Source organism: Nyctibius grandis, chromosome 12 (genome assembly GCF_013368605.1).
Source record: "Nyctibius grandis isolate bNycGra1 chromosome 12, bNycGra1.pri, whole genome shotgun sequence".
Taxonomy (NCBI): Eukaryota; Metazoa; Chordata; class Aves; order Nyctibiiformes; family Nyctibiidae; genus Nyctibius; species Nyctibius grandis.
Genome location: NC_090669.1, coordinates 2,472,062 through 2,484,966, shown reverse-complemented (window position 1 = coordinate 2,484,966; position 12,905 = coordinate 2,472,062). Strand labels below are relative to the sequence as shown.

The 12,905-nt window shown below is 55.4% G+C and overlaps 1 protein-coding gene across 1 annotated transcript in view; it reads right to left on the bottom strand.

The window, feature by feature from the left end:
* LOC137669483 (hydrocephalus-inducing protein-like) overlaps window positions 1–12,905 on the bottom strand; it is a 164,747-nt gene that overhangs the window by 37,655 nt on the left and 114,187 nt on the right. Inside the window, exons 24-38 of the mRNA XM_068411584.1 lie at window positions 11,701–11,790; window positions 10,807–11,016; window positions 9,748–9,885; window positions 8,229–8,406; window positions 7,594–7,724; window positions 6,741–6,874; window positions 5,737–5,873; window positions 4,780–4,907; window positions 4,502–4,693; window positions 3,957–4,106; window positions 3,140–3,379; window positions 2,703–2,871; window positions 1,994–2,189; window positions 1,007–1,176; window positions 209–367 (exon numbers count right to left, since the gene is read on the bottom strand). Coding sequence (XP_068267685.1) covers window positions 209–367; window positions 1,007–1,176; window positions 1,994–2,189; window positions 2,703–2,871; window positions 3,140–3,379; window positions 3,957–4,106; window positions 4,502–4,693; window positions 4,780–4,907; window positions 5,737–5,873; window positions 6,741–6,874; window positions 7,594–7,724; window positions 8,229–8,406; window positions 9,748–9,885; window positions 10,807–11,016; window positions 11,701–11,790 — 2,422 coding nt within the window. The remainder of the gene's footprint in view (window positions 1–208; window positions 368–1,006; window positions 1,177–1,993; window positions 2,190–2,702; window positions 2,872–3,139; window positions 3,380–3,956; window positions 4,107–4,501; window positions 4,694–4,779; window positions 4,908–5,736; window positions 5,874–6,740; window positions 6,875–7,593; window positions 7,725–8,228; window positions 8,407–9,747; window positions 9,886–10,806; window positions 11,017–11,700; window positions 11,791–12,905) is intronic.

The window sequence follows — 12,905 nt, the reverse complement described above, 5'->3', positions numbered from 1 at the left end:
GGAACATGTGCTGAGAGGTCCAGGGGCAGTAAAAGTGCCTCTGCCTGAGCCCTTAGAATCGAGGGTTTGTTAATAACCAGAGATGCTCTCTGAATGGCTTTGCATTTCGACACACTGCGCCCACGTTCCTGAGGGACCCGAGGGCTGTCAAGCTTCCCTGGAGCAAGCAGGAGGGGATGGTCACGGTGGGTTCAGCGTTTCTCCTTACCAGCCTCCTCTGTCTTGGTGGCAGCCCCCATGCACAGCTCCCGGGCACGGAGCCCCGCCAAGCTGCTCCCGTCCGAGATGGCTTCTGTCACCACGGCGTCGATGGACAAGCAGGCAGTGCCGTAGTGTTTGGACAGGGCGACCGCTGCCGATGTCTTGCCTTGAGAGAGAGGAAGACCGCTTGGTGACACTTGCACGTGAGGCATTTTCAGGGACAGGCTCTGGAAAGCCCCTGAACAGGATTTCAAAGTTTCAAGGACAGTCAAAGCAAAGCGCCACTTCAGGGGAAACCACGAGGGAGGCAGCTTGAGCATGGGTAGGAGCGTTGTCCTCTAGAGCCAGGTGGATCATCTCCACTTCACGCTCAGCTGAGGATGTCATCCCTTGTGGTGACCTCAACCCTGGGCCAGGGTTTCAAGCCCTGTCCCACCACCATTCGGATCTTTTACCAGCCTGCACTGGTCAGCGCTGGCTCAGGCAACGTCTGGGCCCAGTTTGGGGGTCAGTACGGGCTAGGGACTGCTTCCACAAGGCAACAGGGACACTAGGCAATGTGGTCCCACGAGGCAGCAGGGACATGGCCACCCTGTTTGGGGGAATAAGAGCCTAGCTGTATGGACACAGGAGGACCCACACCACTTGCACCAGCTGGGTGAAGGCCTGCGACTGTTTCATGTACCTGCAGAGCTGTGGCTTCCCTCGATGCTCTTCAACTGATCAACCAAGCACCATGGCCCACCAGGATATGTCTCCCCTGCTTTCCCCCCATCCTTACAGCCCAGGGCTGTGGCTCACATACCTGTCAGGGGCGCCCCATGGACGATGACGACAATCCCTCTGTGCTTTTGGGCTGCACGCCCTTCTGCGGAGATATCGATGCCGAGGTGGCGGGCGATGGCCCTCTGGACAGGGCTGTCCTCCAGTTCTCCTGTAGTCCCCTCCTTGCTGCTCCTCCAGCTTTGCCGATGCCCTGCTGTGCAGAACGGGGTAGAAACATCAGCCTCCTGCCTACCTGTCATCCTGATCACCCTCCCCATCCCCTCAGATCCTGGGAGAGGAGAGTCTGCCAAAACCAACGTCATGCCCAGGGTCTCTCCATGCCCTTCCTTTAGGGTTGGGCAGATCAGGGTCCACCCTAGATGCTGGTAAAAGGTTCCAGTTCAGATTATAGTAAATGGGGTGGCAGAAAGAGGGAAGAACGAGCACCCGGCAATAACCAAAAGTACTGGGCCAAGTCTCCTTCCATGAACTGCCAACATGGTCCTCATGGGAGCCTGGTCCTGGGTCCTGATAAGTCGAGGACACGCAGAACTGGGCATTTTACACAGTCCCAAGGGAGAGGCTCCGTTTGGGGGCCAAGCTGGATGCTTTAGGAATATTACACCAGGAGATCTGGCTGGGCTCTGAATTCACCATAACAGCATTTACAAAGAGCTCCCACCTTTGCCCTTAGAACGTCACCAAAAGCCATCTTGGCTCGCAAGGTCCTCTAGGACAGAGAGCCTGCTGCCCTGCCTAGGAAAGGGAACACCACCATCCTGATCCCAGCAGCTCCTGGGAGCAAAGGTGCTCATTTGGCAAAGCTGGGGAAAACCTCCCTGGCCTCTCACTTGTCCCTGCCCCAGACTCTTCTCAGGATCCTACAGACTTCATATGCAAGAGTGGACTCGGGGCCTACAGGAGGGAAGATGGCACCAGGCTGCAGTGAAGTGATGGACGTGACTCTGAAGTCCTCCCCCAAGGCTTTTGCCACAAAGACATAAAATAGGTGAAGAGCTTTGGGTTTTTATCTGTCCCAGGTCTTTTCTCAGCACATTCCTCCTCCTCTTCTCCACATTCAGACTTAGAGTACACCTTGTTGGACTGGCTTTCATCAAAAATGGGGGAGGGAACGACCAAGCTACGGGATGAGGTGGTGTGAACCATCTCAGCAGAGTGCTCTCCTTCTTGATCTGACAGAGACTGGACATCTTCAGAGTTTGCTGAGGGGGGAGAAGAGGGTGAACATGACCACGCAATCTGCTCTTCACCATCCCCTGCTTTGCACAACCACATGCAAAAGATGGAAAATTTCCCAAGGATGCAAATTCCCAAGGCATGTCCAGGCTGTCTCTGCCCTCAGGGGAATTTTGAGCTTTTGCTTTTGTTGCTGGGAAGGAGCAAATCTAAAACCAGCTAATGATATTAGACCTGGTTCTATTGGGCTGAAGAACTCATCCAAGTCCAGCTCTTTGAGGCTGAGGGACACAAAGGGCTATTCTGATTACTTCCCCAGCCCGCGGTAGGCAGATGGGAGCTTGCTTTGGCCGCGCTCAGGGCTGGCAGAGGATGCGTGTTACAAGCCACAGACTTTCACCCTGGCATTCCTCCACCAGGCTGGGGAACGGATGGCTGCATGGGCTTTCCATGGAGAACGAGGTCATGGAGACCTCAGGGTAGGTGGGCTGGACTCCCTGCTGTGTCCACACTCAGGACAGCCAATGCCAAACGCTCACCGCTGTCCTGGCCTTCTGGTTCCGCAGTCTCGGACTTTGCCCGCTCATCCTGCAGCCATTTCTGGTCCTCATAGTAGTCCAGGACTTCTTGGGGCAGCGTCTCACCCGGGGCGCGTGGAGGCAGCAGTAAGGTGTTGCGGCGATCGTAGCCCTTCAGCATCCGCAGGATCTGTGCGCACAGGGAAGAGAAGCCACATACAGGATGTTTCTTGACCTCTGTCACATGAACCGACTCCCCAGCCAACCTATCTTCTCCCTCATCCCTTCCTCCCGACAACACAGACTAGCCAAGCCCCTCCCCAGCCCGCCAGCAGAGCTGGCAAACCCTGAAATGCCACCAGGCTCTGCCCTAGGGACTGCCTCCATCTCCCCAGCAGAAGCCTGGGAACACTGAACCTACGGGAGCATGCACATGGGGACGAGACCTTCCTCCTCACCTGCTCCTCAGCAAGGTACTGCTGGTCAAACTCCAGTGAGTAAAACTCGACGGGGAACTCGCATGGGTTCTTCACCACCACTGACCCCTCCGCCCCACCGCTGTAGGGCAGTGATGGTCCCAGCTCAAGCACCGAGGGGCTGAACTCCAGCTGTGGCTCCAGCCCATGTCCTGACACCTGCAGCTGAAGGTGCTGGCTGCTCTGGCAAATGTTGATCTTCAGGTTGCTTCTGTAGGACTTCTGAAAAAGAGAAGTGCAGAAAGCCCCTCCATGAAGTCCCAGGTGACAGGGCCTCAAATTCCACCCTTGCCCCAAGGTCAGGGTGTTATCAGTACCTCTAAGGTGAATGGAAAACAGATATTAACTTATAGCAGGGGCTACAGCGCCTGCATGCTGGCTCTGAGTAACCGGGATGAACCCTGGTGCGAAGTGTAACTGGATATTTCGGTATCAGATGGATCGAAAATGGACCATCAGATGGTTCCACCTAGTCAGGAGGGAGCGCAACGCTCATGAGAAAGGTCCTCAGGGTTACGTTGCCCAGACACAGTCCTGGCACTGCTGCATCAGGCAAACTTCAGCTGCACGAAAAAGGCAGATGAGCTCTCACTGGCTAGAAATAAGGGTTGTCTTCTCTGCTCGGTGTTTGGCTCCAGCCAAAGCCAGGCACAAGATGGTTACAGCTCTACTAGCAACTAAAACATCCCTGGGACTGGCCCCAGGCATGGAAGCACTTGTGTCCATCCTGTTACGTCCCGGGCTCTTGGTACCACACTGCCCTGCCAGACCTCCTGGGGGTGACACCCGCCAATCTCACCTCTTCCGTGGGTGAAAACCTGACTTGCACGTTGCATCGGTGTCCTGGAGCCAGGACTCCAGCTGAGGGCAGTGCCTTGAAGACGCGGGGCTTGGCCTTCAACTCCTGGAGCAGCTTCCGACGCGTGCTCACTGGCAAATATTTGTCCACCTGAGCACAAAAAACAACAGTGTGAGGTCTCCTTGGTCTGCGAGGACAAACCCTCGGTTCCTGCAGTGCTCCGGGATACTGTCATGGTGCTGAGAGCACCCACATCCAAACCAGCCGTGGCCACCACTGGCCTACAACTGGAGGGAAGACATATAGGCAGGGCAGGCAGATGGAAAGACACTGTCCTCAGAGGAGGAGGAATGGGTGAAGATGGCAGAGAAGTGAGGCATCAGCTAGTGAACAGGTCCAGACAAATGAGCTTTGCTCTGTACCTTCAAAAGCTTCTTCAGTGAGCTGTAGCCCAAGTGCTCAGGCAGCCACAGGGGCAGAAAAGGCACGAGAGGCAAAGAAAACCCAGCCAAGAGGTTACGTGTTACACCTTGTCTGTGCTTTACCTTCTTAACAGGCTCGTCCACAGTCACGAACCATTTACAGGGGACCTGGAGCTCATTGCGAAGCTGGATGGTTTCTACCTGACACTGCCCACACTGGACAGCGGAGAACTCCAGCCTGTCCCTGGAGAGGCAGAGGGACGGCACAGCCACGCTGGCACGGAGGCGGAGGGGAAACGTGGGGCCTCCTGCTACCTAGTGAAGGAGAGAGCATCCAGGTGAGACCCAGGTGACATCTGCTGCCGTGCCCAACCTGCTGCCTGCCCCAAAAGGTGCGGTACCTTGATGGGCAGGAGCACTTCCACCTCTCCCACGGGCAGGTTGGCACTCTGCGGGTCGAAGCGCACTTCCAACGTCTTGGTCTCACAGTAGGGCAGGTTTTTCACGTGATCAAGCTCAATGCCGAAACCTTGAACAGAGGCAAATAAAGCAGCTGAGACACACAAGCGACGTGAAATGTGTCACAAGCACGTTAAGGCCCTACGGCTGTCCTGACTGGTAGCTCTGGGAAGGACCCCTTTGCATCTCTGGAGAAGCCTGCTGCTCTTTCTCCCTTGTCACTGCTCAAGGAGAAAGGCTTTTCACAGCCAGAATCCAAGGTCCACACAGTAAAAAGGAAATACATGAGCTGAGGAGCACCAGTAATTCCTTCCTCAAGCATCCCAGGGAAGGATGCACAGACTTCTCCAAAGGAGAATTTCCAACCATGGTTACCCCATGCTGTGGTGCTCCCTGGAAAACAACTTAGAGGAGACAACTGACCATCCCTCAGACACCCCGAGTCACTGCCAGCACTGCAGCCTCACCTCAAGGCCTGTTTGGGAAGCCTATTTTGATACACCAGAGGACCTCACAGGCTGGTTTCTCAAGAAAGGCCCAACAGAAGCGCTACAACATTATGAACTCGAAACCAAAGCACTTCCAAACCACAAAGGGTCCATCTGTTCGCAACGCAAACCCACTGAGTGCACAAAAACTCAGGTGATGCTCATGGTAGCCAAGGGCAGAAGATGCTGAGAGGTGACCAAGGTGATCAGCACATCTGGCCCCTGCAAGGAAGCATTAGGGCAGACCTTGGCAGGCCAGAACTCGGGCTCTAAAGCACTGGGCAGGGGGTCCTGAGGAGGGAAAAGCTACACAAACAAGCACTCAAAAAACTCCCCATGTCCAGTAGCTTAAGCTAATCCATCAGAGACAGCTCCCTCAAGCCCACGGGGAGCCTCTCCAGCCCTGCTTACCTGTGTGATGCAGAACACGTCCATCGGCGTGGAAGGACACAGGCAACTGCCCGGCATTGGTGATCTTCACAACGTGCGTGGGGATGTTACCCAGAATGACATAGCCGAAGTCCAGGAGATACTCGGGCAGCTTGGCTCTGAAAGGAGTGAGGACAGTCCTGAAACCACAGCCTGGCGACACCGCCAAGGGGTGGAAGACGCAAATAAAGGGGCTATTTCTGTATTCACGGCTGTAAAATCTCAGCTCTGGCCAGCGAAACCCAAGGCCTGACCTCCTGCTAATAAGACTCTGCTAAGTCACAGGGAGCGTAGGTCCTAGGTTTTACCACCTGCCAACGGGACCTTAACATACAATTAGTTTGCGCTGCTCTGCGAGCAGACCTGTCCCCAAAGGAGCACCGCTAAATGCAGTGATCAACACCGACAAGATTCACGGGAAGGTCCTTTTCCAGAGCAAACCCACTCAGGAAAACACATAAACCATCTGTCCTGCAGAGGATCTTCTTCCTGAACTGGAGCCTACTGTGCCCGTGCCTCATCATGAAGGAGCACGAGGAAGGACCGAGTTACCTCGGTAAGCCCTGCAGTCCCACCAGCACCCAAGCCACCTGATTTAGAGCTTGTCAAGGGTTTGTCAGCCCGTGTGGTTCCCTGCTCTGGTAGCTGGAACAAAGGCACCAGCTTTGAGTTGCCTCTTTCGGAGCTGGTCAGACGGTGTCTGTGCTGTCTGGATGGGCTTGATGGTCTGCACTGGACGCCTCAACTCTAAGAATGGAACCCATCATCTGTGGGAAGCTGAGCATCCCCAAAGCTCGGCGTGGCCCTACAGAGATGAGGACACTCAGCTGCTCCCAGGGAACCTGAAATCCATCAGGATCAGACCCTTTCTGAAGTCCCCAGCTATTCCTGGCTCTGCAGACACAAGGAGCTCTCAGGAGCAGGGGTGTGCTGTTGGGTGTTACCCTCGGGGCACCTGGAGGTAGGGTGCAGGAGCCCCCACTAACCTGACAAGCCTTCGACGAGCACTCTGGTCAAAGGCAGTGTCCTCTGGGGGACCAGAGGCCAGAGCTTTCTGCTGCTCCAGGGCGTGTTCCTCTATCACCATCTGATCCATCTGCAGCTGCAGCTGCATGTCCACCTGAGGAAAGGAAAGACAGTGGCTGGTTAGCAAAGGTCCTTCCCAAGGCACAGGCTTGCCTCTGAAAGAGGATCCCACTCCTGCTCTTGTGGAGATGGGTGATGGGGTCCTCCTGTCTCGCTGCTCAGTGTCTGTGATGCCTCCTGCTCTCGTAGGCAGGACCTTATCTGAAGGGAAATGAACTCCAGCATCTGCACTTATAAAAGCTCATCTGGCCAGACAGACAAGCCAGGAACCTTCCAGTGCTCCAAGTATTTGCCTGGCCCCAGCCAGTCCCAAAGCAGCTTGGACAAAAGCTCTCTCAAAAAGGGAACCACGAGAAAGCTGGTGCCTCTTAGAGACAAACACTGACAGCACAGTCCCAGGGCACCGTCATGCTGCTGCTATGAAGCTCTGCAAAGCTGGCAGGGCTTGGGCTGGGAGCAGCAAACACCCCAGCGCTGACCTGCACCTCCATCACAAAGTGCCATAAATTCACTCACACAAGCACGGTCCTCAGGATCTCTTCCTGGGGCAGTCACGCACCCATGGGATGGACAACTACCAGCGGTGGGCAGCCCCCTGGGGCAACGCTGAGCTGATGCATGAGCATGGCCAGATGCGGGCAGGGAGGTCCCAAATGCCAGCAGGGCACCGGGAAGGCTGCTGCGGGGTGCGAGGGGCCCAAGTGACACAGCGGGAGGGTGGCACGTGCCAAACGGGGCAGCAGCCGCTCTCACCATGGTGCCCGAGGCATCCGTGGGTGGCTCCGCGGCCGCATCCTCCCCCACAACAACTGCTGCGTCTCTCCCGCTCTCTTTTTCCATCTTTTCTTTCACCTCCTTGAAGATTTTCTCGTATTTTTCATCTCCTGAAGGAAGAAAACATCCACACATAGAAGCATGGGCGCAGTGCCAATGCCGTTTAGGCTGGGAGGTCCCACTGCCCCAACATCAGCCTCTCCCACAAACAAACTCCTTGAGCAACCTAGGGAAAGTGGATGCTGCTGCTCCTCTCTGAACCCTCATGTTCACCCCCACCCACCTTCTTCCCCACACAGGAGCATCTCATCCCCTGCAACGTGACGCAAACCCAACCCTGCCAGCCTGCGTTACAGCTTTCCTGTCCAGCCATCACCTTTCCAGGCTTTCAACAGATACGCTGGCAAGCTCTGCACAGTGGTGCCTGGGGCAAAGCCCACAAGGGCTCATCTGCCAGACACTCAGGAAGCAACCAGAGGGTTGAGTGTTGGTCTGACAGCCCTGAAACCTCCAGGCTTGGTGGAGGCGGGTGTGAGCTGCCCTATGGGCATATGACAGGGGGGGAAAAAAAAACAACAGGAGACCTTCCTGGGGAGCAGACAGGCAGTGCTCACCTTTGATGTTCCTGGGCAGGTCCAAGTAGATCATGGGAAAAATCCCCTCTCCTTTCAGGGAGATTTCTTCTGGTTCAAGGTGACCCACTTGGATCTGGAAAGTCTTATGGAAGACTCCAGGTACTCCTGGCAGGTAATAGACTTTGAGCACTTGCTCCTTGCCAGGTCCGATGTGGCTCTGCAGAGCGAGGGAGAAGAGGGAGGGAATGTAACCAAAGGTGGTTTGGTGGAGGGATGGCTCAGACGATAGAAACACCAAAAAGAAAATTGTATCACAGAATCACAGACTGGTTTGGGTTGGAAGGGACCTTAAAGATCATCTAGTTCCAACCCCTCTGCCACGGGCAGGGACACCTTTCCAAGAGAAGGCAGGTTCTCAAAGAGAAGAAAGTATCAGACACCATCCTGACCCCTTGTTAATGACCCCAACCAAACATCTCCTGCCTGCGTGGTTACACCGAGGGTGCACGAAGCCATCCAGGCTCACGGTGACCTGCAAACATCCACCTCTGGAAAGGCAAACACAGCTCTGGGTGACCGGGCACAGCCACGGCTCTTCTCAGCTCACCCTCCACACCCTGGGCTGGACCCTCGGTCACCGCTCCCCTCCGTGCTGTGGGGAGGGGCTGCTGAGCGGGAGGGATCCTGCCACTTGGTCCCCTGAGCCCTTGCTCCAGCCCACGACACAGCTGCAGCGAAAGCGAGCCCCTGCCAAGCTGCCAGGGCCGCCGCCACGCGCGCGGGGCCAAGCAGAGCTGTGTCTTCGGAAGCTCGCAGGAAGAGGGCATCAGCGTGTCATCCCTCGTAGGAGACAGCCGGGAGGAGACGTGAAAGCCCTTTGCCTTCCTCTTCCCATGGCAAAGAGGGACGAGGACAGGAACGCTGCTCCAGCCCAAAGACATCCACGCAGAACCGAGAAGCTGGGATGGTGGGATGCTCAAACTCCTCCCCTTGCTCTGCCAGCCCTGCTCCTCCCTGGTCCCCCCTCGCCACCCCACAAAGCTGGAGCAGCGAGGGACCGGTACAGGGGTTGTTACAACTTCTGGCAAAGCAGCTTCATGCCCAGGCCAGAGAGTATTTAAAGTCTCACCTGGCTGGTGCTGGCAGGGGGCAGGCAGGGTTCGTTACGGGTAGGGACAAGGAGTAAATCCTGTCTGACCACACCACCTGGGTAAGGTGACCCTCAGGAGAGCCTGCACCAACCAGCTCCAGCGCCAGCACAACCAGGAGCTGGGCTGCAGCGAGCTGACGACGCACCCGTGCCTCCCACGGGAGGTTGGTAAACGCTAACCCAGCCACCCGCCGGCAAATGCCACCAAGGGAGGCTGCTAGGACCACGCTTGCTTGACCACCTCTGCCCCCCACCACCAATTGCTTACAGCCCCATCTCTCCTGGCTGCTTTTGGGGGTTTTTTCTTGTTGTTTGGGGTTTTTTTCTTCCTTTTTTTCCCCTATAACCCTCTCCCGGGCAGCCCGACAAAGCGCCAGGGTTAATCACTCGTGCTACCTCCGTACTCACCGTGCTGGGCACGACCAGGGGCACGCCAGGCAGGGGGCTGGCTGCAGTGGTCGTGCTGGGGCTGAGCACCGCGTAGGTGAATCCCATCTTCCCGCTGTTCTGCAGGGTGACCTCTGCTTGGGTGACTTCGTAGAACAGCTGAAGGGAGGACAGAGGAGGGGGAAATTGAAGACACAGGTCTGATGCTGGGTATCTCCTTCTGCTTTCATTGGGATGAGAGCAGATGAACACGAGGCAGGAGAGAAGCAGGGGCAGAGGAGCTACGGGCACTTGACTCTCCTGGGTTAACCTGGGGAACCCACAGCCCCAGGGTACCTCTTAGCCCTACATAGCAACAGATGTTTATGGCAGCATGCAGAAGGTGGAACCACGTGCAGATCACCAACCACATGATCTCACCAACCACATGAAGATCAGGAATAAAGAAACCCCAGAGGATACAAGCCCTCTGCACTTTCAGGTGTCATCTAACAGCTGGCCAAAACAAGGCATCAAGACACTGCAGAAGAAAAGGCATCTGCATACAAGCATTTGCAGAGCTCACGGGGACAGCAAAAGGGGAGACAGACAGTGCAACACGTACAGGGCCAACAGCTGGAAACGTCCGTGGGGTTTTTGACTGAAAAGCGGTACAGCAGGGATCATTCTGGGACATTCTCTCCAGCTACAGCGGCTGGAAGCCCAAGTTAACTCCTTCCCTGCTTTATTTTCTCGGTTAATCAAGAGCATTAAAAGAGAGCATCTCCTCGGAGCTCAGGCTTTAGGAGCCGATCAGTGGATGGATGTCTCGGGGCACGTCCCTCTGGAGATCACCGCTGGGATCCTGCCTGCCCCAGGAGGCACCGTTAGTCACCTTGAAGGGGAGGAATTCCCAGCTTTGGGGTGGGGTGGAGATGGCCATTAAAAACCAGCTTGGATGCAGGACGTATCACTCAAAGGTTGTACCTCTAAGCCACACAGCTGACAAAGCAGCTGGGAAGGGGACAGCCCTACACCCAGGTGGGCAGCAACCCACCGGCGATGGTTTCAAGGACCTCTGCCATGAAAAGTGCACGGTACCTGCAGCCCGCAGTCGATCTCTCTGGTGTCTACGAGGTAGTTGATGAGCGAAGCCTCCCCACTCAGCACGACCTCGTAGATCGGGCCTCCCTCCACCCTGCACAGCGCCGTGGCACGGGCGACGATGTTGGTGTGGCCAAAGAAGGTGACGGTGACCCAATGGGTCCCGCCTGGCTGCAGCTCGCCGAACTGTGGCACGATGTCAAAAACCTGGAGGTAGGGGAGGAGAGAGGGAGATGTCGAGCGTCAAAATTGATGCAGAAGAACCACCATGGCTTGGAGCACAGAACAGACATGGCTGGAGGGGCCTCTCCCTCAGACACAGGCAAAATCATCCTAATCTCATCCTGCATCCATTCCGCTTACCAGGGGAGGAACCACGGGAAAAATCTTCTCCCATACTCACTAATTAATGCATTAATTAATACATGACATTAAAGTAATTTGAGAGGTCTCCTGGCAGCAGGAAATTCTCTCTGCTGCAGAACTTGCCTTTAAAACCATCTTTTACTGCCTTTAGAGAAACACAAGCCTCGGAGGGGAGAGCCCTTGGAGGCGGGGGAGGACTCCAGCCCAGCCCATCTGCACCCTGACGCTTCTCCCTTTCTCTGATCTGCACGCTGCTCTCTCTCGAGATGCTGCGGCAAAACCTACTGCAGAAACTTCAAGACAAATAATTCCCTCCATAGGTGCTGCATGGGTAACATTCTTGGTCAACCCTACGATGTCCTTCATGGCCCCTCCAAGGACCAGCTGCCTCAGCTGTGCTGTGCGATGAGCTTGGAGGGGTGCAAGGCCACTCCGTGACCAGCACCGAGGGCCACCAGCAGGCACGGGGGCCATGTAACTGCTTGCCACGCTGCAAACGCAGAAGCGAGACAGGTTCCCACTTACCTTCTCCATTCTCAAGGCGCGGCGCTTTGCCTCCATGAACCGCTTGGTCCTCACCGACATCTGAGGCTTCGCAGCAGCGGGTGGTAGCACCTGGAAAACAAGCACCATGGGCTGCAGTAAGCAGCTGGCTGATCTGGATGAGACCACTTTGCTTCACCTTCCACCACCTCACCAAGCCAGGAGCAGCTGAGATGGGACCTGGCTGCAAATCAAGCACAGGTATGTCCATGCCATGGGTCCAAGCCCAGCCACACATGAGACACAGGCTCCATCTGCACTTCCTACACACAAGCTTGCATGAGGAAGCTGGATGCAGCCAGTGCTCAGTCCTGGCAGAGACCTCAAGGGTATTTTGCACCCTTGTGCCAGCCCAGCTTCCCTCACTCCTGCCCAAGGAACATGCCGAGAATCCCATGCCTGGACAGGTATAGGTTCTCCACAACAAAAACAGGAACACAGCTGCAAGTGACAAGTATCAAAACCAGGAAAATAAGGACTTAGAAAGCGCCTGGCACAACTATCCAATTTCAGATTGTGCTCAGGTTTCATCTCGTGCACTCATCAGTGCTGGAGAGCTGAGGATCTCTGCCTGAGGAGCTCTTCTCCAACAGCACCTTCATGAAGAAGGCAGCTGAGATGTTTTTCTCTTACAGCAGCTGAGAGCTGGTATTTAACCTCAAAGGTGCCACCTCTCAAAAAGAACCTCATCCCTGGCCTTCTGACCCCTATTTATAAGCGAGGGCTTTGTGATCGCTCTTGAAAGTTTGAGAATACCTGCCGCTTTGCTGATGTGAGGAAGGGCTTTGTGCTGTGGCCTTGACTCCAGCAGGGTCTGCACGAATATTTATGAGACATCTTTAGGCCTAACCAGAGGCTACACCTCCCCCGTAGATAAAGCACTAGGGAGAGTTTTCTCTCATTTCGATGCTCTTTCTGTCACCTGCACATCTTCAAGCCTAGCAAAGCTTTGCCCAGCGCACATCCCCCAAGATGCCAACCACACCTTTCCTAGCCCTACGGTCTCCCACCTCCACAGAGCAGTTATAGGGATGTTGCCTCCATACAGAGACACAAGCAGAAGATGAAACTGCAATCCAGATGTATCCTTCAAAGCCATTTTACGTCCTACTTAGCCACGTCCGCTTGTATCACCCTGGTTTATTCGTACGTATGTGGCAACAAAGCAGGAAATAAAGATGATTTCA